Below are 25,532 nucleotides of genomic sequence, written 5' to 3' on the forward strand. Positions count from 1 at the left end.
TTCTCTGTTTTTTTATCCCTCCCTGCTCCTCCCCTCCATCCACTCTTCTTGTTTGCCTTGCCCCACATTGTTGAGTATAGGAATTGGAATGTTATTTTGAGGTTGAACAGAACGCTGGTGAGGCCTCTTCTGGAGTACTGTGTCTCATTCCGGTTGCCCTATTGTAGGAACGATGTTATTAAGCTGCAGAGGATTCAGAAGAGATTTACCAGGGTGTTGCTGGGAGAGGCTTTTTTCACTAGAGTGAAGGAGGTTGAGAGATGACCTGATAGAGGTTTATAAAATCATGAGGGGTATAGATAAGCTGACTGGTGGGTATCTTTTCCCTAGGGGGGCGATTTCAAGATTATGGAACACATTTTTAAGGTGAGAGGAGAAAGATTTAATAAAGACTTGAAGGATAATTTTTTACAGGGAGTGGGTCGTGTGTTGAATGAACTACCAGAGGAAATGGTGGAGGCGGGTACACTTACATCACTTAAAAGACATTGGGATAAGTATATGAATTAGAAATGTTTGGAGAAATATGGGCCAAGTGTGGGCAAGGGGACTAGTTTAGTTTGGGAATATGGTCAGCAAGGACTGGTTGGATCGAAGGGTATGTTTCCGTGCTGTATGATTCTGTGACTCTGTCTCTCCCTCCCAAGAGTTTCCTCTTTCTTCCTCTCCCTCAATACAGCTTTATTTTCTTCTCCAGGTAACCTGTCAGCCGACATGAGACAGCTTTTTGCAGAGGAGTAGAGGATAAAAGATAGGGGTGAGAGGTGGAGGATACGAGGAAATGAATGAATCAAAGAGGAGGGAAAAGATGGAAGGAGAAGAGAGGACAGCTGAAAACCACATATGACTTTATAGGACTATACATGAAATATATGTTCAATGGGAAAATGTTAAATCTAATGCAAAGAATATCTTCAACTCTTACTCAGTTGAGTTACAAGGAAAATCAGTAGAAACTGAAGATATTTTCCTGAGAGAGAAACTTATTTTAAATAGGATATTAAATTAAATAAATTGGATTCATCTAGAACACTCCATCAATGTGTACCAGAACATTGGAATGCAATGGTTGAAATACTGAGAAAAAATACATTTTTGAACGTGGTCATTGAAAAAAAAGTCTATGCTCTGACCTAGCACTTTGCATACATTTGAAAGTAGCCCACTAGCAATGAATTTATTTTGAAGTGTTGACAGAGTTATTAACTTAAACAATCCCAATGAAAGGTCAATACTATATATGGTTAAACTGTGAGATTTAGCTTAAAAGTTCACAATATTTCAGACACCAAAAAAAGTCAACCTTAGTATTTCAGGGTCAAGACCCAAACATTTTCAGGACCTCTATATAATCCTGGAGACAGCACTGTAGAAGCAGTAATACATCATTCTGCCTGATAAGCCTGCTCAACCATTTAATACAATCAAAAGATCTCTCTTCACACAGCAATCCCACCATCTCAAGAATAATTTTGACAAATTTTCAGTGTGGTCCCTCTATGGGAACAATAGATGGTTCAGATGATCTCAGAAGCTAACATCATTAACATTCTCAAAGTGTTCCATTTCATCTTTCTCATGGTGGTGGTGAGATTCTACAAACCTCTTAATTAAATTGAGGCGGCACGGTGGCTAGCACTGCTTGGGTGACTGTGTGGAGTATGCACATTCTCCCCAGGTCTGCATTAGTTTCCTCTCATAGTCCAGAGGTATGCAGGTGAGGTGAATTGGCCAAGGAAAATGCAGGATTATAGAGATGGGGTCGATCTGGGTGGGAAACTCTTTGGAGGATCAGTGTGGACTCAATGGGCTGAATGGCCTGCTTGCACATTGCTAGGATTCCATGAAATGGCAGCTCCTTCTTCTTTAACACTTTCTTCTGTAGATTAATGATGCACATTATTTATAAATATACAAATAGCAATAAAATTGAGTAAATAAATGCTTGGAACATTTGTATGCTTAAGTTTTTTTAATTTTTTTTTAGTCATGGATTTGGACATTGCTGGCTAGGCCAACATTTACAATCAATAGGTTGTGCTGACTGGTAGATAGTGCAATGGAGGTGAGAACCCTGGAATTATTCAAAAGGCAGTGAGATGCTGCAATGTGGGATCTTCAGGCTCATCACGAATAGATGAAGTAAGAGAATTGAATAGTATTCCTCACCTAAAACTAACTCTTGGCCTGTTGTTCCATCACCAGAAGGGATTATAAACACTGTTGTTTGGTTAAGCTGCAGTCTTTTCTGGGCCCATCTCATCTATCAAAACTCTTTCAGGGTAACTCAAAAGTCATTCCCTCCACAAGCGTGGACATTTGTAGTTTGCCAGGAGAGAATGATTGACATGAACCAGACCACATCTCTGTCCTCTCTGACTGGTCGGTGCCTCACGGATTGCTCAGGTCTGCTGTCAATCATAACGCGAACCCTACCTCCTTCTCCAGCCCCACCCTGAAAGTTATTTAAATTCAAGCCTGGGGAGTTGGTGTTCACATTGTGAAGAGAGAGAGAGAGTTGGCTGTGAATTACTGTTTCAGGGCATTTCTGTAAGTATGAAAACTGCTGTGTTGTATTTCTGTTACAAAATGTTGGCTGGAAATGTTAGTGTTCGTGTATGATTTATTTTGATTTTTGTTCCCTTGACACAGGCGAACGCTTACGGGATTTTTCGCCCAACGTTAGGAAACTCATTCCTCTAAAAGTTGCCCCGTCTGTCCCAGTCGCTGTCTTTATTTAATGCGAAGTGACTTTTGCTCCCTATAGTGTTCTAACCTTGGTAGCTGTCTGTGAAAGTGAAACTATTGGATTTTAATTTCGTTTTATTCCCACTAGGGTTAATCGATTCGTCATGGCATCAGAAGTGGCCAAAAGCGTTGAAGTCTCTAATTTAACGGAGCACCAGGAGAGTGGAGAGCCGGTACTTTCCTCTAGTTTGTAGTAGACTTATAGCTTTCTGCTGTGTAAGCTGGGGGCTATTTAGTTCCCCGTGTGAATAGTGGCTGAGTAACCTCCCCATTGTGTAAAAATAATGACCCATTTGGCACGGGTTTGAGGTCATTAGGCCAGGGAATGATTCCTACTGGGAAATGTTACTGATGCAATCATTTATAACCTTTTTTGGACTGACCCTTGCAACATCCTGCAAGCTAGTGTTCCTAATCTTGAAATATTAGACCACAATGTTGTATTTCATGTACACGGCAAACCCTTTTAAAAGTGGCTTCCCTTTTTTTTAAAATCCATTTTTGAGATTCTTGTATCTTTTTAGTTCTACATTTCTCCCAGCTATTGAACCATTTCTTTTAGTATGAAAGAAATGCTCTCATTCTTCATGAATTTAATGTTGCTTCATACAGAATCATAGAGATGTACAGCATGGAAACAGACCTTGTAGTCCCATGCTGACCAGATATCCTAGCCTAATCAAATCCCATTTGCCAGCACTTGGCCCATATCCAAAATCACAAAGGGCTTGGATAGGATAAATAGACAAGGTCTTTTTGCTGGGGTGGGGGAGTCCAGAACTAGAGGACATGGTTTAGGGTGCACGGGGAAAGATATAAAAGGGATGTAAGGGGCAACTTTTTCACACAGCAGGTAGTTTTATGGAATGAGCTGCCAGAGGAAGTGACGGAGGCTGGTACAAATACACCAATGAAAAGGCATGTGGATGGGTATATGAATAGGAAAGGTTCAGAAAAGATTTACAAGGATGTTGCCAGGGTTGGAGGATTTGAGCTATAGGGAGAGGCTGGGGCTGTTTTCACTGGAGTGTTGGAGGCTGGGGGTGACGTTATAATCCCTTTAAGTAGAGCCCATCAAATTGTACATCCCTTTAATGTGGGTCTTTGAAAAAAAGTATTGCTGTCCACCCTGTTGGGTTATATTGTGATACCTGTGAAATGAACCTTCCAATCACAAGCTTAAGAATTTTTTCAGTTGTTTTGTATGATGGATGATTGGGGCTCATTCTGGGGAAGGTGGGACCACTATAAACAGGATGGTCTTTAATTGAACCAGAGGGGTACTAATATCTGCGTGGGAAATTTGCTGGTGCTATTTGGGTGGGTTTAAACTAGCTCAGCAGGAGCATGGGTACCTCCAGTGTAGTCCCAGTGCACAGGAGGATGAGCAGGGAGGGCATGGACAGGATTTCACGGTCACAGGAATGTGCTGGCAGCCAGCCAGCTGATTTGAAGTGTGTCTACTTCAGTGTCAGAAGTATCTGGAGTAAGGTAGGTGAGCTTGCAGCATAGATAGATACCCGAGACTTCGATGTTGTGGCCATTTTGGAGACATGGATGTTGCAAGTTCCAGGGTTTAGATCTTTCATTAAGAACAGGCAAGGCGGTAAAAGATGATTTCTCGGTTTAGATTAAACTGAAAGAAGGCCGGGAGTAGTGGTTGATGGAAAATATTCAGTCTGGAGTCCGGTTACTAGTGTGTCACAAGAATCTGTTTTGGGAACATTGTTGTTTGTCATTTTTATAAATGACTTGGACGCAGGCATAGGTAGATGGGTTACTAATCATGCAGATGACATTAAAGTTGGTGGAGTAATGAACATTGTGGAAGAATGTTGCAGGGGGACTTGGATAAATTGCAGAATTGAGCTGAGGGGTGGTAAATAGATTTCAAGGCAGCTAAATGTGAGGTGATTCGCTTTGGGAAGAATAACAGCAGGACAGAATACTGGGTCAATGGAAAGATTCTTGGGCGTGTGGATGTGCAGAGGGATCTTGGAGTCCATATACATAGATCCCTAAAAGTTGCCACCCAGGTTGATAGTGCTTTTAAGAAGGCATACAGTGTGTTAGGTTTTGTTGGTAGAGGGATTGAGTTCCAGAGCTGTAATATCATGCTGCAGTTATGCAAAATGCTAGCATGGCTGCATTTGGAATATTATGTACAGTTCTGGTCGCCTCATTACAGGAAGAATGTGGATGCATTGGAAACGGTGCAGAGAAGATTTACTAGGATGCTGTCTGGTCTGGAGGAAAGCTCTTATGAGGAAAGGCTGAGAGATTTGGGTTTGTTCTCATTGGAAAGTCTAAAAGGGGATTTGATAGGGACATACAAGACAATTAGAAGATTAGATATGGTAGACAGTGAAAGTCTTTCTTTTTCCTAGGATGATGACATAAGCTTGTACAAGGGGGCATAACCACAAATTGAGGGGTGATAGATTTGAGACAGATGTCAGAGGCAGGTTCTTTATTGAGTGGTAAGGGCATGGAATGCCCTGCCTGCCAATGTAGTTAACTCCTCCATTTCAGGGAGGTTTAAACAATCCTTGGATAAGCATATGGATGATGGGATAGAGGGGGACAGATAGTATCCTTTGCAAGCTGGATCGGGAGTCTTGCATGGTGTTGCCTGCCCGGTGCCAGGGAGTGGGACATCTCCAACTGGCTTGAAAGGATATTGGAGCAGGAGGGGGAGGATCCAGTTGTTGTGATCCACGTTGGTGCTAACAACATAGGCAAGACTAGGGTGGAGAACCTGTTTGGGGATTACGAAGCACTAGGCAGGAAATTGAAGTACTGGTCCTCAAGGGTCGTAATCCCCAGATTACTGCCCGAGCAACGTGCCAATTGACATAGGGATAAGAAAATTAGGCAAGTAAACACGTGGCTACGGGATTGGTGTAGGAAAGAGGGATTCCACTTCGTGGGGCATTGGCATCAGTTTTGGAACAGGGGGGATCTGTACCGTTGGGACGGTCTCCACCTGAACCGATCAGGTACCAATGTTCTAGAGAAGACGATAAATAGGGTGGTCAGTAGGACTTTTAAACTTCTGAGTTGGAGGGAAAAGAGAAAGTGAAAATGACAGGGAGTATGGAGTTAAATGGGAAGATAAGCAACAGGATAGCATATGTGCAGGTGGATTTAAACTCTAGGCAGACTGGGAATGCAGCAAAAAGGAAGGATAACTTTGGACATCTTATGACTACCAATATCTCTAATGATAAAGTTAGCATTAAGGCACTTTGTTATGAATGCTACGAGCATTCAGGTAAAGCAAATGAACTAATGGCACAGATCATAGTGAATGATTATGATGTGGTAGGCATCACAGAGACGTGGTTACACGGGGGTCAGGACTGGCAGTTAAACATCCAAGGATTTTCAACATATCGAAAAGACAGGGAGGTCGGCAGAGGGGGTCGGGTTGCCTTCTTGGTTAAGAACAAAATTAAATCTATGGCACTGAATGACATAGCGTCAGATGATGTGGAGTCTGTGTGGGTGGAATTGAGGAACCACAAAGGCAAAAACTCCATAATGGGAGTTATGTACAGACCTCCTAACAGTGGTCAGGACCAGGGACACAACATGTACCAGGAAATAGAGAAGGCATGTCAGAAATGCAAGGTCACAGTGGGAGACTTCAATGTGCTGGTGGACTGGGTAAATGTTGCCAGTGGATCCAAAGAAAGGGAATTCATGGAATGCTTACAGGATGGCTTTTTGGAACAGCTTGTCATGGAGCCCAGAAGGGAACAGGCTATTCTGGATCTAGTGCTTTGCAATGAACCAGACTCGATAAAAGATCTTAAAGTAAGGGAACCCTTAGGAAGCAGCGTTCATAATATGGTACAGTTCAGTCTGCAGTTTGAAAGAGAAGGCAAAATCGGATGTAATGGTGTTACAGTTAAATAAAGGTAATTATGAGGGCATGAGAGAGGAACTGACAAAAATAGACCGGAAGCAGAGCCTAGTGGAGAAGACAGCGAAAATGGCAGGAGTTTGTGGGTATAATTGAGGACACTGTACAGAGGTTCATCCCCAAGAAAAGAGAGATTATCTGGGGAGGGATTAGACAGCCATGGCTGACAAAGGAAGTCAGGAAATGTATTAAAGAAAAAGAGAGATCCTATAAAGTGGCCAAGAGCAGTGGGAAATCAGAAGATTGGGAAGGCTACAAAAACAGAGGACAACAAAGAAATAAGGAAGGAGAGGATCAAATATGAAGGTAGGCTAGCCAGTAATATTAGAAATGATAGTAAAAGTTTATTTCAATACATAAGAAACAAACGACAGGCAAAAGTAGACATTGGGCCACTTCAAACTGATGCGGGAGGCCTAGTGATGGGAGATAAGGAAATAGCAGGAGAACTTAACAAGTACTTTGCGTCACTTTTCACAGTGGAAGACATGAGTAATATCCCAACAATTAAAGGGAGTCAGGGGGCTGAGTTGAGTATGGTTGCCATTACAAAAGAGAGTGCTAGAAAAGCTAAAAGGTCTTCAAATTGATGAATCTCCTGGGCCCGATGGGATACACCCTAGAGTTCTGAGAGAGGTGGCTGAGGAAATAGCGGCGGCATTGGTTGACATCTTTCAAGAGTCACTGGAGTCAGGGAAAGTCCTGGATGATTGGAAAATCGCTGTTGCAACCCCCTTGTTCAAGAAAGGATCAAGACAAAAGATGGAAAATTGTAGGCCAATTAGCCTAACCTTTTTAGTTTGCAAAATTTTAGAATCCATCATTAAGGATGAGGTTTCTAAATTCTTGGAAGAGCAGAGTCTGATTTAGAACAAGTCAACATGGATTTAGTAAGGGGAGGTCATGCCTGACAAACCTGTTGGAATTCTTTGAATAGGTGACAAGTAGGTTAGACCAGGGCAACCCAGTGGATGTGGTCTATCTAGACTTCCAAAAGGCCTTTGATAAGGTGCCACATGGGAGGCTGCTGAGCAAGGTGAGGGTCTATGGTGTTTGAGGTGAGCTACTGGTATGGATTGAGGATTGGCTGTCTGACAGAAGGCAGAGAATTGGGATAAAAGGTTCTTTTTCGGAATGGCAGCCGGTGACAAGTTATGTCCCGCAAGGTTCAGTTTTGGGGCCACAGCTGTTCACATTATATATTAATGATCTGGATGAAGGGACTGGGGGCGTTCTAGTGAAGTTTGCCGATGTTACAAAGTTAGGTGGACAGGCAGGTAGTACTGAGGAAGTGGGGAGGCTGCAGAAGGATCTAGACAGTTTGGGAGTGGTCCAGGAAATGGCTGATGGAATTCAACGTGAGCAAATGTGAGGTCTTGCACTTTGGCAAAAAGAATAAAAGCATAGACTACTTTCTAAATGGTGAGAAAATTTGTAAAGCCAAAGTACAAAGGGATCTGGGAGTGCTAGTCGAGGATTCTCTAAAGGTAAACGTGCAGGTGGAGTCTGCGTTTAAGAAAGCGAATGCAGTGTTGTCACTTATCTCAAGAGGGTTGGAATACAAAAGCACCATTGTGCTACTGAGACTTTATAAAGCTCTGGTTAGGCCCCATGTGGAGTACTGTGTCCAGTTTTGGTCCCCACACCTCAGGAAGGACATACTGGCTCTGGAATGTGTCCAGCAGAGATTCACACAGATGATCCCTGGAATGGTAGGTCTAACATACGAGGAACGGCTGAGGATCCTGGGATTGTAGAAGATTAGGGGGAGACTTAATAGAAACTTGCAAGATAATACATGGCTTGGAAAGGGTGGATGCTAGGACATTTTCACCGTTGGGTGAGGAGACTAGGACCCGTGGACACAGCCTTAAAATTAGAGGGGGTCAATTCAAAATAGAAATGCGGAGACATTTCTTCAGCCAGAGTGTGGTGGGCCTGTGGAATTCATTGCTGCAGAGTGCAATGGAGGCTGGGACACTAAATGTCTTCAAGGCAGAGATTGATAGATTCTTGATGTCACAAGGAATTAAGGGCTACGGGGAGAATGCGAGGAAGTGGAGTTGAAATGCCCATGAGCCATGATTGAATGGTGGAGTGGACTCGATGGGCCAAATGGCCTGCCTTCCACTCCTATGTCTTATGGTCTTATAGTAGAGGGATGAACTTGCATTAGTTCATAGGTCGGTGCAACATCGAGGGTTCTGTGCTATATTGTTCAATGCGTATTATTGGTCCAGCTAGCATTTATTGCCGTGGAGAATGGACCACATTGCTGTGGGTTTGAAGTCACATGTAGGCCAGTCCAGGTAAAATCCCTGGTGAGGCCTCACTTAAAATTCAGTGGTACGTGGTCAACATCTGAACGCTAATGGTCACCAGAATGGGTTTTTTTTTGTGAATTCAAAATTCAGCTTCTCAGAATTTGAACATGACTCTAGAAAATTAGTCTAGGGTTCTGTGTCTGAGGCCCGCTTGATTTGAAATTCAATTAATCAATCTGAAAATTCATCTTTGAATGGACAATTGGTTGCTTTCATGGGAGTGTTAAGGGATCTTATTTTATAGTGACTTCTTTAAATGTAAATTCATGGAATGTGGACATTGCTGAATAGCACTTATTGCTCATCGCTAACCACCCACAGTATAATTGAGTCAACCATATTAATGTGGGTCTAGAGTCACACATAGGCCAGAGCAGGTCAGGATAGCAGTTTGTATTGTGAAGTATTTTGTGATATATATGACTCTGAAATCTGACCAGTTTTTAGTTGTCTTTACAATGTTAATGTTTGTACAACGGAGTCTTTCATATGACCTATCTGGACTGACTGGAAAAAGTCCTTTTTTCTTTGTTAGGATAGCTGTTTCATTTTCACACACCAGTGTAGGCACTTACTGTTTTAAAAACTTACTGTACATGAATGTTGTCTCTACCACTGTCCTGAGCGAAGTATTTCTTGAGGCTTGCATCATTGAAGTGCATTGCTGTGACTTGTGATTTTGTGACTTGTATTTTTAGAATGTGGTGGACCGGGTGACGAACCTGCCTCTTGTGAGCTCTGCCTGTGAAATGGTATCAGCTGCCTACAACAGCACCAAGGAGAATCACCCGTACGTGAAGACCATTTGTGATGTTGCTGAGCAGGGAGTGAAGACTATCACAGCTGTGGCTGCCAGTGGTGCCAAACCAATCGTGGACAAGCTGGAGCCTCAAAGTAAGATTAGAGTACACACCGGCTGATTGGAACCGATAACTTTGGATTGGAAATTACTTCCATAATGGTGACTGTGTGCTTTCTTTTAAAAAAAAAATTAGCTTTTAGATTAGATTACTTAGTGTGGAAACAGGCCCTTCGGCCCAACAAGTCCACACCGACCCGCCGAAGCGCACCTACCCCCTATATTTACCCCTACACCTAACACTACGGGCAATTTAGCATGGCCAATTCACCTAACCTGCACATTTTTGGACTGTGGGAGGAAACCGGAGGAACCCCCTGCAGACACGGGGAGAATGTGCAAACTCCACACAGTCAGTCGCCTGAGGCGGGAATTGAACCCGGGTCTCTGGCGCTGAGGCAGCAGTGCTAACCACTGCTACTGTGCCACCCACTTGAGTTAGGACCACCTGAGTTTTATTTAATTGTAAGTTTGTTCAAGGCTTCTAATGAACTAGTGGAAGCAAAACTTAAGACCCAGCAGTAACTGAAAGTAAGTACATTTTCTAGTTAAATGTAAATTATATCAATTTCTATGTATGGAGGACTGATTTAGTCCTTCAGCACCATTGGCTCATGATTTGAAATTGAATTCTAACACTGCCAGATGGTTCTACCTTAGGTTTCCATGCATTCTGGCTAATAAAGAGGGGAATTTCAGGATTTGTTACGCATTGTTATACTCTCTGCCATTGTGGAGATGCATAGTGGTTAGAAGGAACTAGAATCCACCATTTGAGCACATGATCTAGGTAGAGACTTCAATGCTGCATGGAGGTCCCACCTGCCCTTGTTTGGCTAAACAATACCCCATGGCCCTATTAGGAAAGAAACAAAGGAGTTGGTCTGATGTATTCCTCAACCATTGTCACAAAACAAATTACCTGAATGCTATTTGTTTTGAGGAGGCCTTGCCATGTGAAATAAAAGTATTTGGTTGCTGCCATGTGTTGCTAGTTGTGAACCACTCTAGGTATCAGCTGAACTTCACTTTTTAATGATCAATGCATTCTAACTGCAGTGTAAATGGCAACATAATTTGGCCCAGAGTTAGATTATTCACAAATGAAGAATTTGGTGTATATTTCTGTTAGAGATGGCCTATTTAAATGTGAATTATTTTACTAAATGCTAGTACTGATTATAACACTGACTGCTTGTGTGATAAAACGTCAGGCTGTGGCTTCCAATCTCCTGACTACTTTCCTTCCTGGAATGACTTGTGTAAAAAGCAGAGTTCCTTACTAACATGGAGCTAATAGTCACAATTATTCCAGGCAATAAATGCAATTAAGATCTATCTTCAACATGCTACCAGAGCAAGTTAACATCTCATGACTACTACATTTCTATGAATTGAAGTGTAAAATTTAATGCTTGTAATTCAACATGTTTTAATAGCTTTTTGTGGCTATAGCTCAACTTCTGGAATGAACCGCTTAGCTCAATGTGAGCATGCTATACTTTGTCTCTAAACCAAGGTTGTTATTTGTGCTCAGTTTCAGCAGTGAATGAATATGCCTGTAAAAGCTTGGATAAACTGGAGGAGAAACTTCCAATCCTTCATCAGTCCACACCCCAGGTGAGGAAATCATCTGCAAAATGATCTTTAGGATAGCACTGGGTTATCAAACCAGATTCTAGTCAGAATGCTTCAAGCTCAAGGTCTACCATGTCAGTACTATTTCTGCAAGGACAACTGTTAACCCACTTTCCCATAGACCTCTTTCCAATGGAGTGTTCCAAGCTTTAGGAACACTGCAGCAGCAATTATTGTAAGTGAAGGATTATTATTGAGGCTACAAAATTAAGTTGTAATACCATATTTGGGTGTCTATTTCATTGTCACCAATGTATAATGACAAATTTTTTGTCTACATTTGTCCTGGGTTCTAAATAAATTAAAGCCCCAGTTTTCAACTTTTTAAAATCAGACTCTTCCTAATGACTAATTTGCATAAAATAGATGTGAATAGCTCTTGAGAGTTTTTGATTGGCTATTATCAGTTTAAACCTTCTATTCTGAATGCAATCAGCTTAAAAATCAGACCTTCAGCTATATATGGATCCACTAAATTATGAAATTGAGGTGTTCCCCTGTGGATTAGTAGCAGGTGTGGCTCAGTTAATGTTATTACATGGCGGTTTGAACATAGTCTACTTCAGTCAAAGGCAGAGACATGAAACAATAACTGAACGTCCCATGCTGTCTTTTAGTTGATGTCTGACTGAGGCCCTGTCCCCTCCAGTAGTTTTTTAAAATAAAACCCCACATACTATTGAAGGCAAGGTACGTCTATCACTTGCAAACAATCTTTTGATCTCTTTAAACAGACAAAGAAATCATGACTCTTTTGTGACTTTTCACAAATTCCAAAGTGACTCCCAAATAAAGTATAATGTCTGTGATGATTCCACATCCTTTTGGTGGAGTCTCAGCTGTGTTAACCAGCCAGTTTGATTGGGAAGGTTTTTGCCATGCAATATGAAGTTGGTAGTGGCTATTGACTTTTGATCCAGTGTGAAAGATGGCAATGGACAGTTTAGCAACTCCATGACCTTTTTAAGTGTTGATCCATCCTCGAACAGGAATCGAGAATTACTTGAATAGCTGGCTGTGTATGTCCTATATTTAAGCAGTTAACAAAACATAGAAAATAGGAACAGGAGTAGGCCATTTTAGCCTGCTCCCACCATTAAAGATGGTTGTGGCTGGTCCTGTGTCTTAATGGTATACTCCTGTACTCTCCACATCCCTGGACACTTTGTTTTAGGCTCTGAAAACATTTGTCTTAAATATGTTTAATGACTTGGCCTCCACAGGCATCTGGTACAGAATGCCAGAGGTTTCTTCCCCCATTCTCTGAGGAGATTTCTCCTCTGTCAGTCCAAAAATGGCTGACCTCAATCCTGACACCATGGCCCTGTGATCTCAACTTTCTAGCCAGGGGAGAAATTGTCCCTGCCTGGCCCTGTCAGAATTTTATACACTTCAATTTCATTCCCCCTCATCCTTCTAAACTCTAGTGAGTATGGGAAGTGTATCTTTCCTTGGGTAAGGAGGCCATAGTGTCAGATGTGGTCATGCCAATGCCTTGAATAGCTGCAAGAAGATTTTCTTGGCTCTTGCACTCACATTCTTTCTTGCAATGGAGGCTGATGTCATTTGCCTTCTAAAATGCTTCCTACACCTAGCAATGTGACTGACTCTTAACTGCCCCCAGGCATTTGGAGGTGGGCAATAAATACTGGCCCATCCAGTGATGTCCACATCCCATGAGTGAAAAAAATTGTTGACTGGGTTTTCATAATGACATGCCTGTACTGAGCATGATATTACACAAGTTAATTTTGTCTTTTTAAAATACTGAATTATCCTCTGCACAGGTTGTTGCTGATACCAAAGAGATGGTTTCATCCACAATAACTGGAGCCAAAGATGCAGTCTCCAACACAGTGACTGGAGCGAAAAATGCAGTGACTGGTGCTGTAGATATGGCCAAGGGAGCAGTCCATGGCAGCATAGAGAAGACCAAGTCAGTGATGGCTGAAGGAGTTAACACTGTCATGACGTCCAAAGTCGGGCAGATGGTGGTCACTGGTGTTGACAGTGCACTCAATAAATCTGAAGAAATTGTTGATCATTATCTTCCTATGACTGAAGAGGAATTGGGTAAGTAAGACAAGATCAAATTTTACTACCTCGTTAAGATGCTTTTGTACGTACTTCAATTACTGTAAACATAATGTGCACATTTTTTACCTAAAGTAATGAGGTTGTCAAGTACAAATGAATCATGACTCTATTGTGTCAACCTTGTGGGTGTACACTATTGAATTTCAGGGTTCTTCAATTTGGACTCTTGGAAGTATTATATTTCAGAAGTGCCTGTGTTATAGCATTACTACACAGTTCAAACTACAACCAAAACTTCTATCCATCTTTAGACGTTAAGTCATAAAATAGCTATGGTCAAAAATTTTTCTGACTTCTGGTGGCACATGAGCACAGGCCAAATCATACTGAAATGGATTTTGTTGTTAACTGAGATTTGAACATTGCTGGTATTTTATTGTGCTTGAGGTAGCAAATTAAACAAGTGTAATCCATGAAGCAGACATTGCTACAAATAGGAATTTCAGAGCTTTTAAATCCAGCAACAATAGGACAGCAAACTTTCCAAATAAGGCCTTATTCTATGTTTGAGGGAACTAATTTAGCCATCCTTTTGTTATTCTGGCCTGGTTCTTTTAGGCAGTATAAGCACAGATTGGCAGTGCTATCAAAGGAACATTGATGAACTACTACAGTACAAGCTATAGATGGCTCAAAGCCTCATCTATTCATCACCAGAGGGGGGATGAGACCAGTCAGTGAACTGGGTTGTCTTGGATATTATCAGAACTGCACCTTTCTGGGTGCTCTGCCTATCAGACCCAATCGGCTTTGAAGTCAAGAGATGAGTCACTTGCCAAACTATATATATCTGGACTCTGACCTCGAAGTCAGAGTTGTGATTTGAAGGCAGCAGGAGTTCAAGGGGCAGCAGTTGCTTGCAAATTTGAGGAGTGCTGTCTGGCACTCAAACACAAAAATGTTGCTTATCATTAGAAGCTGAGAAGTTGTTCAGGTACTGCTGTGTGCAGGGACAGATTGCTGCGCTGTGTTTATCTGAGGAGGTGTCAATTAGATAATTTCACTTCACTTCCAGTTAATGAACATCCCTAGTTCGGACCTTCTTTGGGGGGAAAGTCATTGGAAGCTGTGAAAATAGCTGCAGATTCATAGGGCTAGGACATAGTCCTCAGGGACTCTAACAGCGATGTTCTGGGAGTGAGAAAATTTGCCTCTGAACCACCATCCTTTGTGCTAACTGACTCCAGTCAGTAGAAAGCTCCCTCAACTTTCAATTTGTATTGAAGCTAACCAAAGCAAGTTCCTCACCTGGAATTTGGTTCTTGGACTGCATTTTAGTACTTGCTGCTGGCAACCTCTGACAGGATTACTCTCCCTGCACAGTTGAGATTGAAACGGTTGAATCTGTCAGTGTTTGTGCACATGACATACCTGGGGTGCTTCCCCTTTGAGAATAATTCTGTATGCTAGAATAAATACTTGCCCCTCAAACAGCAGACTTGACCATAAACTTTCTTTTTCCCTTCTTCAGCAAAGTTAGCCACTCCTGTTGAAGGTGTTGAGGTGGCTCCAGCACAGAAGCAGAGTTACTATGTGCGCTTGGGGTCCTTGTCTTCAAAAGTGCGTCATAGAGCATACCAGCACTCGACATCTAAAATGCAGAAAGTCAAGCAAAGCAGCCAAGACATAATGATTCAGCTCCATAACACAATGGACCTGGTAAGAATACACACCTGCAGATGATACCAAGTAGTTTTGATACGGACAACAAGCTGTTTTGTTTGTTTTTCTCTGCAATCAGCTCTCTAATTGGAGTACTTCTACAATCAGTTTATTATTGTACAAGTGAGTTGTTGGTTAAGGCTCCCCAAAGTGACTCAGGTCTCCAGCCTCAGGCGACTGTCTGAAACTCCACACAGACTGTCTGTGTGGGTTTCCTCCGGGTACTCTGGCTTCCTCCCACAGTCCAAAAAATGTGCAGGTTAGGTGAATTGGCCGTGCTAAATTGCCCATAGTGTTAGGTGCATTAGTTAGGGGGAATGGGTCTGGGTGGGTTGCTCTTCGGAGGGTCATTGTGGACTGGTTGGGCTGAAGGGCCTGTTTCCACAATGGAGGGAATCGAATCTTTTTAAAAAAAACTATAACAGCTGCACTTACTCTAGCTTCTCTCAATTCCCTTGCCTCATCCTGTTTTGATCAGTTGTGGCGACTTTAAGTATTGATAGGAAGTTACAGTTGGCGGGGGGGGACAGGAATGTTTTGTTATGATGAGCCACTTCTGTTAGAAAACATTTGTGTGTCCTACACACTCACTCTCATGTTCCATTGTACAACTTTTCACAGCCAGTATTGAGATAAATAATTGTTAGACTTCAAAAAATCATGGAAAGACCCTTGTCTACACCAGCCACTGGTTAGGAATGTGTTGATCTTCCTTTCCTCAGTTATAAATTTAATTACTGCATTAATTCCCAAGGTCTGCACTGCGAAGATTAGAAATCTTTGCAAAATGGAGTACTACAAACAGTATCAATGGGAGTGCAGTGGAGAAGGAAACATTAACTCCTTTTTAAAGCAACAGGCCAGACTTAAAATCTAATTCAAAATGTACAAAATTGTGAAAAGAACAGTAGTGGGGGAGGATTATATAATGTTGTTTTCCCCCAAGGGTAGGTGAGACCAGTGCTTTTTAAACTAATGTAGTCTCTTACATTGCATAATATCAAATCTTGTGGGTGACTTAAAATTCTAATGTAGTAAAGTGAAGAGGACAGGAATAGAATTCAAGAGAAAACATAGACTAGACTGGTAAATGGGCAAATGCACATCTTTGACTAATAAAAATTCAACTGATGTGCGATAGTGTCTTTTGATGGGAAGAATGAAATAACAAATGGTATGATTTCAAACGGACGTCGGAGCAGATCTGGAGGTGTATGCATGCAATCTTTAAAAATGACAGGTAACTTGTTTTTGCACTATTATTTAGAAATTTAAATTCAGGAAGGTTATAACTAAAGGCTAATAAAATACTAATTTATTCAACTGGAATATCCAGTTATGAGTGTGACTTTTCTGAAAATATTTTCCATCTTGGAGATGGTACTGAAGAGTGAAATGAGGAACCTTGAGGGTGGGATTGTTTTCCCTTAGAAAAGTGCTGTGAAGAAGTATGCCAAGGTAAAGAAAATTTGTTTCCAGTGTCAGCGATTCCTAAATGCAGAAGATACCTATTTGTGATTTAGTAGAACATTAAAAGCAGAACTTTTAACATTGAATTTTGATCTGAAATTTGTTTTAAACGGTTTAGTGACTTCCAACAGGAATTGAATGAACATTTGTGGAAAGTTCTACAGTACCATGGGGAAAGAGTAAAGAGGGGGGACCAATTGCATAACCTTTCCAAAGGCCTAAGCACAAGCAGCCTCTTAAGATGCTGTTATTCCATAAACTAATCTACCTTTCAATCACAGTTTATTTGCATTTGTGTATTCTAGCTAGACAGTTATACATTGAACCTGGCCTTTATTAAGAGGAGGGACTTGGGGGAGGGGCGATGGAGATGTGATAGGTGGAAGGAGGTCAAGGTGAGGATGATAGGCCAGAGAGGGGGTGGGGGCGGAGAGGTCAGGAAGAGGATTGCAGGTTAGGAGGGCGGTGCTGAGTCCAAGGGAATCGACTGCAACAAGGTGGGGGGAGGGGAAATGAGGAAACTGGAGAAATCAGAGTTCATCCCTTGTGGCTGGAGGGTTCCCAGGCGGAAGATGAGGCGCTCTTCCTCCAACCATCGTGTTATGTTCTGGCGATGGAGTCCAAGGACCTGCATGTCTTCGGTGGAGTGGGAGGGAGAGTTGATGTTGAGCCACAGGGTGGTTGGGTTGGTTGGTTCGGGCATCCCAGCGACCTCCTGCCCAAAATCCACAAACCTGATTGCCCCGGCCGACCCATTGTCTCAGCCTGCTCCTGCCCCACCGAACTCATCTCTGCATACCTCGACACGGTTCTGTCCCCTTTAGTCCAAGAACTTCTCACCTACGTTCGGGACACCACCCACGCCCTCCATCTCCTCCATGATTTTCGCTTCCCCGGCCCCCAACGCCTTATCTTCACCATGGACATCCAGTCCCTGTACACCTCAAAGCCCTCCGCTTCTTCCTTTCCCGCTGCACCAACCAGTACCCTTCCACTGACACCCTCCTTCGACTGACTGAACTGGTCCTCACCCTGAATAACTTCTCTTTCCAATCCTCCCACTTCCTCCAAACTAAAGGAGTTGTCATGGGCACCCGCATGGGCCCCAGCTATGCCTGTCTCTTTGTAGGATATGTGGAACAGTCCATCTTCCGCAACTACACTGGCACTACCCCCCACCTTCTCCTCCGCTACATCGATGACTGTATCGGCGCTGCCTCGTGCTCCCACAAGGAGGTTGAACAGTTCATCAACTTTACCAACACCTTCCATCCCGACCTCAAATTCACCTGGACTGTCTCAGACTCCTCCCTCCCCTTCCTAGACCTTTCCATTTCTACCTCCGGGCGACCGACTCAACACAGACATCTTCTATAAACCGACTGACTCCCACAGCTACCTGGACTACACCTCCTCCCACCCTGTCCCCTGTAAAAACTCCATCCCATATTCCCAATTCCTTCGTCTCTGCCGCATCTGCTCCCAGGAGGACCAGTTCCAATACCGTACAGCCCAAATGGCCTCCTTCTTCAAGGACCGCAGATTCCCCCCAGACATGATCGACAATGCCCACCACCGCATCTCCTCCACTTCCCGCTCCTCCATCCTTGAGCCCTGCCCCTCCAACCGCCACCAAGACAGAACCCCACTGGTTCTCACCTACCACCCCACCAACCTCCGTATACAGCGTATCATCCGCCGTCATTTCTGCCAACTCCAAACGGACCCCACCACCAGGGATATATTTCCCTCCCCTCCCCTATCAGCATTCCGCAAAGACCACTCCCTTCGTGACTCCCTCGTCAGGTCCACACCCCCCACCAACCCAACCTCCACTCCCAGCACCTTCCCCTGCAACCGCAGGAAATGCAAAACTTGCGCCCCCACCTTCTCCCTCTCTTTTCCCCCCCCCCCCCCCCCCCCCCCCCCACTTCCCTCCAAGGCCCCAAGGGATCCTTCCATATCCGCCACAAATTCACCTGCACCTCCACACACATCTATTGCATCCGCTGCACCCGATGTGGCCTCCTCTATATTGGGGAGACAGGCCGCCTACTTGCAGAACGCTTCAGGGAACACCTCTGGGACGCCCGAACCAACCACCCCGTGGCTCAACACTTTAACTCTCCCTCCCACTCCACCGAAGACATGCAGGTCCTTTGACTCCTCCATCGCCAGAACATCATAATACGACGGTTGGAGGAAGAGCGCCTCATCTTCCGCCTGGGAACCCTCCAGCCGTAAGGGATGAACTCTGATTTCTCCAGTTTCCTCATTTCCCCTCCCCCCACCTTGTCTCAGTCAAATCCCTTGGACTCAGCACCGCCCTCCTAACCTACAATCCTCTTCCTGACCTCTCCGCCCCCACCCCCTCTCCGGCCTATCAGCCTCACCTTGACCTCCTTCCACCATCACATCTCCATCGCCCCTCCCCCCCCCCCCCCCACCTATTATCTGAGCCTGCCTGGCACCCTCTTCTCATTCCTGATGAAGGGCTCTGGCCTGAAACGTCAAATTTCCTGTTCCTTGGATGCTGCCTAACCTGCTGTGCTTTAACCAGCAACACATTTTCAGCTTTATTAAGAGGAACTGTCAACTGGAGTGTTGATCAAAAACTACTGAAAGGTACCCTTGTGACCATCCTTCTGAAGCAGTCAGTTTAAAAACATCCCTCTGAGTAAGGCCTATCCTTTTGGTCTGTCTTGATGAACCTCACAGCTAATCTACAGGCAAAACCACCAACAGCAATTCACAATATACTCATGAAATGACGGTTTTCCTTGTTTATTTAACAATGATTAACACTGGCGATTTTAACAACTGATTATTTTTTCTTAATCCTTCAATTTGTTTCCTAGAGCGGTTTGTTTTGAGAAGGGAAGAATCTTTTGACTCTGAATGATGTTACAGAAAATAAGTTAATTCGTGCCAAAAACTAAATTTCTTCAGTAATTGTCCAAATTTATTGTCTCTGGTTATGCATATCTGTTTATAATCATTGGTTCCCTGTGCCAGTTGCATTGTGGGTAGGTACAGATCCCTCTGATATTTGAGCATTCAGTGCAGTAAATGTAAAAGAATCATGTTTTTCTCTTTTTGCAGTAGTTCGCTGCTGTCCCAGCAAACATTGCTGCTAATTTTTTAGTCCTAAGCAAACAGATTGAATCGCTTTCAAATTTTGGTCAAAAAGTTGGTGTAAACTGCTTGCTGTTGGCCACATCACAATGATTGTGTTAACAAAGAAATGTGTGTTCTGTTACCACCAGCTAGTGTGGCTGAGGAATAAAATGAGCTCATTTAATAATATAGCTGATTCTCAACCACTGCCAGCCCAATAAATCCATAATGGTTAAGTACAATTGACATGAAGCCTTTGAAACACTTAACTTTCTCCACCAACTGTTAATGAGGTTCAAATCTTTCCATGGTTATGATGGAGTTTTATTTCTCCATGTTTTAATTTTGAACAGAATATTAACTTGAGTGATTTTTATTGAATAGCAGCAGGTTCAAGGGGCTGATTAGTCAGTCTACTGCTGTGCCTGTTTAAGATGCTCAAACTCTATTGAGATATTGAACTGAACTGACCCGACCTTTTATGTCACAATATTAAATTGCTCATCAAGACTGCTCTCAACCTAAACAATATTTGCTGGGTTGAAATCTGGATCTGAAAGACGAATGTAAACTCTGGTTATTCAGCTCTGGTTATGGAATCACTGCATTAGGAGCTGTGGCCTGTCACTGGTTCAATTTTTAACCAACTTTTATTTTCCTTCAGATTGAATTGGCAAGGAAAGGAGCAGATTCAGCTAATCAGAAACTGCATGACGTTCAGCAGAAACTGCATCAGACCTGGGTTGATTGGCAGAAGAAACAGACCACAAGCCCAGTGGAGGAAGAAGGGGCTCCAAAACCAGAAGTAAGTACTTTTTTCTACTGTGGAATTCCTGGGTAGGACACTAGTGAAGAGGGTTAGCATGGAACAGTCTAACAAGGACAAGAGATCTCTACCTTCTGTTCAGTTGCTTCTGTTATTGAACAGAACTTTGAGAAAGGAGAAAACAGTGAATATTTCCAATTGCCATCAAAACTGAAGGTGCTTAGTGTATTCCAGGATCAACATGCTATTGGAAAATTGATCCTTCATAATATAGCAAGCAAGTCCAAATAGTGATGAAGGTAATTCTGGTCTGAATGCCAGGACACCAAAAAGTCAAATACAGTATGTCCGTGGTTAATATTTAACATCTAAATAAACTGATCTACATTAATAACGCCATGGCACCTTTTTTAGTGGAGTTTGCCTCATTTCCTCTTCTGCGATCTGTACTTTGTCACTCCGAGCTTCCACGAGTTCTGCCACAACCTGAAGTGACAACTTTGTGTAACTATGTAACCAGTACAGTCAAAGATTAGACTAAAACTGTGTGTTTGTGGAATTTTAGACTGGGCTTCACTTCAGCTGTGGTGCAATTGGTTTGTCCAACAACTGTATGCCACTTTTGAAATTGGTTTATTGGGCATCTTGAACTACTGTCCAACATTTGGTGCTGGTGAATGTGGAAGGTGATCATTTCTGTAACCATTCCGTGCTGTGATTGCTGCTTACAACTCATCAGCTTAGGCCAAGATGTTCCACAAGGATACCCAGACAATGGTAAAGCAGGAGTTGGTAAACAATGATTTGCCTCGTCAGCAGAATCAGTGAGTTACTAAGGATTAGTAGTTTTGTACCATACTGTACATATCTTATCCTCAAACAGTAGATTGGTGGGTTTTTTTTGAGGGGATACCTTCGATGCCAGTTCAAACTGGGCTAGAAGGTGGCTAGCTTCCAATACACTGTTCCTTGTATTCTAGTTTTTAAAAAAAAGTCTTCTGGGCTGAAGTTTTGAGACTCCTTGGATACACACAAAATGTGACCAGATTCTGATAGTGTCTCCCTTTGTATTGCAGCAGCTCGAATCCCAAACCCTAACCATGACTCGCGGTCTCACCCAGCAACTACAGACTACCTGCCTAACTCTCGTTTCAAATGTACACGGCCTCCCTCAACACGTTCAGGACAAAGTGCAGCAGATCCGCAAAACAGCAGAGAGCATCCATGCTTCGTTCTCATCTGCCAATTCCTTTGGTGATCTTTCCGGGCAGCTCCTGGCACAAAGCAAAGATCAGATGCTGAAGATCCGGGAGTCCATGGATGGGGTGATGGACTATGTACTTCAGAACACTCCACTCAACTGGTTGGTGGGTCCATTTGTCCCACAACCAAATGAGTGCCCTGAATCAGAAGAGATTTCAGTGGAGAGTTCTAAAGAATAGATATAATCAATACTCTAAACAGTTAAGCAACAGAATTAAACTTCTGTCAAGTATAGCCTTATTTCTGAAAGCTTTGAATAAACAGCATAAACCTTCACTTGGGTAACAAATGAAAGACTGAATTCTTCAATATTCCCTAAATGTTTTTGTTTCTTATTTGGATAATGTCATCAAGAGACTCTTGATGTCTGTGCTAGTGTTGAATTTTCAATTTAATAAAGGTCTAATCATCTGAATTTTTTCAGCTGGTCTTTTCTATTGCACATTAATGGATATCATCCCTTCTCTGTTGAGCAGAAATGTTTAGAATGCTTCTGCACTGTAACTCTGGATGCCTGACAGTTCAAATATTATTGGTAAAACATTTGCTGTACAAGTTGGATTCTGTTAAAACCATAAGACATAGGAGTGGAAGTAAGGCCATTCAGCCCATAGAGTCCACTTAGCCATTTAATCGTGGCTGATGGGCATTTCAACTCTGCTTACCCACACTCTCCCCATATCCCTTTAGTCCCTTGTGAGATCAAGAATTTACCAATCTATGCCTTGAAGACTTTTAACGTTCCGGCCTCCTCTGTGCTCCATGGCAATGAATTCCACAGGCCCACTACTCTGGCTGAAGAAATGTCTCCTCGTTTCTGTTCTAAGTAGACCCCCTCTAAATCGAAGGCTGTGTCCAGGCATCCTAGTTCCCCACTTAACAAAAACAACTTCTCAGAGTCCACCCTTTGTAAGCCACACTATCTTGTAAGTTTCTATTAGATCTCCCTTCAACCCGTCTAAACTCTAATGAATACAATCCCAGGATCCTCAACTGTTCATTGTATGTTAGGCCTACCATTCCAGGGATCATATGTGTGAATCTCCACTGTACACACTCCAGTGCTAGTATGTCCTCCCTGAGGTGTGGGCTCAATTGGACACCGTATTCTAAATGGGGCCTAGCAAGAGCTTTATAAAGTCTCAGAAGCACATGGCTGCATTTATATTCCAACCCTCTTGAGATAAATAACATTGCATTTGCTTTCTTAATCATAGACTCAATCGGCAAGTTAACCTTTCAAGAATCCTGGACTCTCACTCCCAGGTCCCTTTGTACTTTGGCCTTATGAATTTCTCACCATTTAAAAAATAGTCCATGTCTGTATTGTTTTTTTTCCCCCCAAAGTGCAAGACTTCTCATTTGCTCACCTTGAATTTCATCAGCCATTTCCTGGACCATTATATTAAATCCTTCTGCAGCCTCCCCATCTTCTCAGTACTCCTGCCTGTCCACCAACCTTCATATCATGGGCAAACTTTGCCAGAATGCACCCCACCCAGATCACTAATATATAAAGCAAACAGCTGCAGCACCAACACTGAACCCTGCAGGATACCAGCTGCCATTCTGAAAAAGAACCTTTTATCCCAACTCTCTGCCTTCTGTCAGACAGTCAACCCTCAATTCATGTCAGTAGCTCACCTCCAACACCATGGGCCCTCACCTTACTCAGCAGCTTCCTGGGAGGCACCTTATCAAAGGCTTTTTGGAAGTCTAAATAGATAACATCCTATGGGTTTCCCTCATCTAACCTACTTGTTTCCTCTTCAAAGAATTCTGACAGGTTTGTCAGGCATGACCTTCCCTTACTAAATCAATGCTGTCTTGGTATAATCTAAACCTGCACTTCCAAGAATTTAGAAATCTCCTCCTTAATGATGGATTCTAGAATTTTACCAACAACCGAGGTTAGGCTAATCGGCCTATAATTTTCCATCTTTTGTCTTGATCCTTTCTTGAACAAGGTGGTCCTCAAGTTCCCATTGGAGAAATTTTTTCTAATGAAGCCTGATAAAACTGGCGTTGACTGAATTTTTAGTGTCTATTTACATTTTCTTCTCTCAAATTTGCTCACTATTGAACTTTTAAGCACAACCTGGTAGTAAATCTGAAATGTTCCACACAGCAGTTATTTAGCTTTGTGCTTTTAAAGATCAAAGCTAGAAATGGTTGTGCATTGCATTAATACCTTTTCAAAATGACCATTCTGTATTTGTATTGTCCCCAGTTACAGACTGCAAGTATCACCCCATTAAAGATGGGTTCTCATTAACACTTTTCAATAGCTTATTAGTGTTTATGAAAAAGTCCAGGTGGAGTGTATTATCTTTATCTACTGCCTTCTTCAGACTGAAGCCGCTAAAGTGGAGTGGCTGGGGGTAAATTTCTATTAATTTAATAGATGTCATTTATGAGCTTTTTTTCTTAGTTTGTTGTGAAAAGAACTGAGTAGATGAAGTGTGGTACTGGAAAGACCACGGCAGGTCAGGCAGCTTCTGAGGAACAAGAAAGTCAATGTTTCAGGTTAAACTAACTTACCCATATGTACAAACCATATTGTTCCAGTGTGTTTTTTTTCCCTATCTAACGATCCAAAAGTTTCCAGCTTAAAATTTCCTGGACCAGTGGCAGATATGGTGCATATGGAGCTTTGTTTGTGTGTTGTCTTAGTGTCATCTGAAAACTTGATAAAAATCTTTCTTTCTGAGGAAGGCTGATGTCCATTATAGATCTCTGGCAAGGCATGACCAATCATTCTTCTACTTTTGGAGGAATTGGAATTCTTTCATCTGGGAAAGATTGTATGATTGTTGCCTTAGAACTTTAGATGATCCATTTTCTACATTTTAGTGTGGATGCCTTTTTATCCTACTTCCAAATCAATTCTCTACCTAAACAATTATTGTACTTAAGTTAGTAACAGTGGATGCACACTTAACATGGATTTTGTTTTTAATGCCTTATGGCAGTCTTATGTATAGCAACTGCAGACATTCCCTTAAACTATCATAATTTAGTGACCTGGTTGCTTCATGTCTTGCATTAAATTATATGATATAGGAGTTAAATTAGGTCATTTGATCCACTGGATCTGCCATTCAATCATGTTTGATCTGTTTCTCAACCCTATTCTCTTGCCTTCTGCCAATAACCCTTGATCGCTTTGACAGTTAAAAACCAATCTACTGGTCTTAAATGCATTCTGTCACTAAGCCTCTCATAGCCTTCTGTGGCATTGAGTTTCACACAGTAAACACCCTGTGGCTGAAGGAAATTCTTTCTCATGCCTGGTCTAAAGGGTTGTCCCTTCACTCTGAGTCTACATTAGAGTGGCACTGGAAAAGCACAGCAAGTCAGGAAGCATCTGAAGAGCAGGAAAATCAACGTTTCAGGCAAAAAGCCCTTCATCAGGACTGAAGGCAGGGAACCTCCAGGGTGGAGAGATGAATGGGAGGGGCTGGAGCTGGGGAGAAGGTGGAAACAAGTACAATAGGTGGATGGGGATGGGAATGACGATGATAGGTCAGAGGGGAAGGTGGAGTGGCTAGGTGGGAAGGAAGATTGGCAGGTAGGACAGGTTATGAGGATGGTGCTGAGCTGAAAGTATGGAATTGAGATAAGGTGGGGGGAGGGGAAATGAGGAAACTGGTGAAGTCC

General features: G+C 42.7%; 1 protein-coding gene across 2 annotated transcripts in view; it reads left to right on the forward strand.

Moving 5' to 3' along the window:
* Positions 1-22,287, forward strand: part of LOC132828916 (perilipin-3-like) — a 90,396-nt gene extending 68,109 nt beyond the window's left edge. The window contains exons 1-8 of one of the 2 annotated variants that reach the window (XM_060846117.1): positions 2,460-2,550; positions 2,837-2,921; positions 9,699-9,894; positions 11,397-11,479; positions 13,285-13,570; positions 15,066-15,253; positions 20,508-20,648; positions 21,686-22,287. In XM_060846117.1, the coding sequence (XP_060702100.1) occupies positions 2,853-2,921; positions 9,699-9,894; positions 11,397-11,479; positions 13,285-13,570; positions 15,066-15,253; positions 20,508-20,648; positions 21,686-22,051 (1,329 nt within the window). In that variant the 5' untranslated portion in view covers positions 2,460-2,550; positions 2,837-2,852 and the 3' untranslated portion in view covers positions 22,052-22,287. Of the gene's footprint in view, positions 1-2,459; positions 2,551-2,836; positions 2,922-9,698; positions 9,895-11,396; positions 11,480-13,284; positions 13,571-15,065; positions 15,254-20,507; positions 20,649-21,685 lie in introns of those variants that run through there. The other variant, XM_060846118.1, reaches the window with a different exon arrangement.
* The last annotated feature ends 3,245 nt before the right edge of the window (positions 22,288-25,532 follow it).

This window comes from Hemiscyllium ocellatum, chromosome 28 (assembly GCF_020745735.1).
Source record: "Hemiscyllium ocellatum isolate sHemOce1 chromosome 28, sHemOce1.pat.X.cur, whole genome shotgun sequence".
Classification (NCBI taxonomy): domain Eukaryota; kingdom Metazoa; phylum Chordata; class Chondrichthyes; order Orectolobiformes; family Hemiscylliidae; genus Hemiscyllium; species Hemiscyllium ocellatum.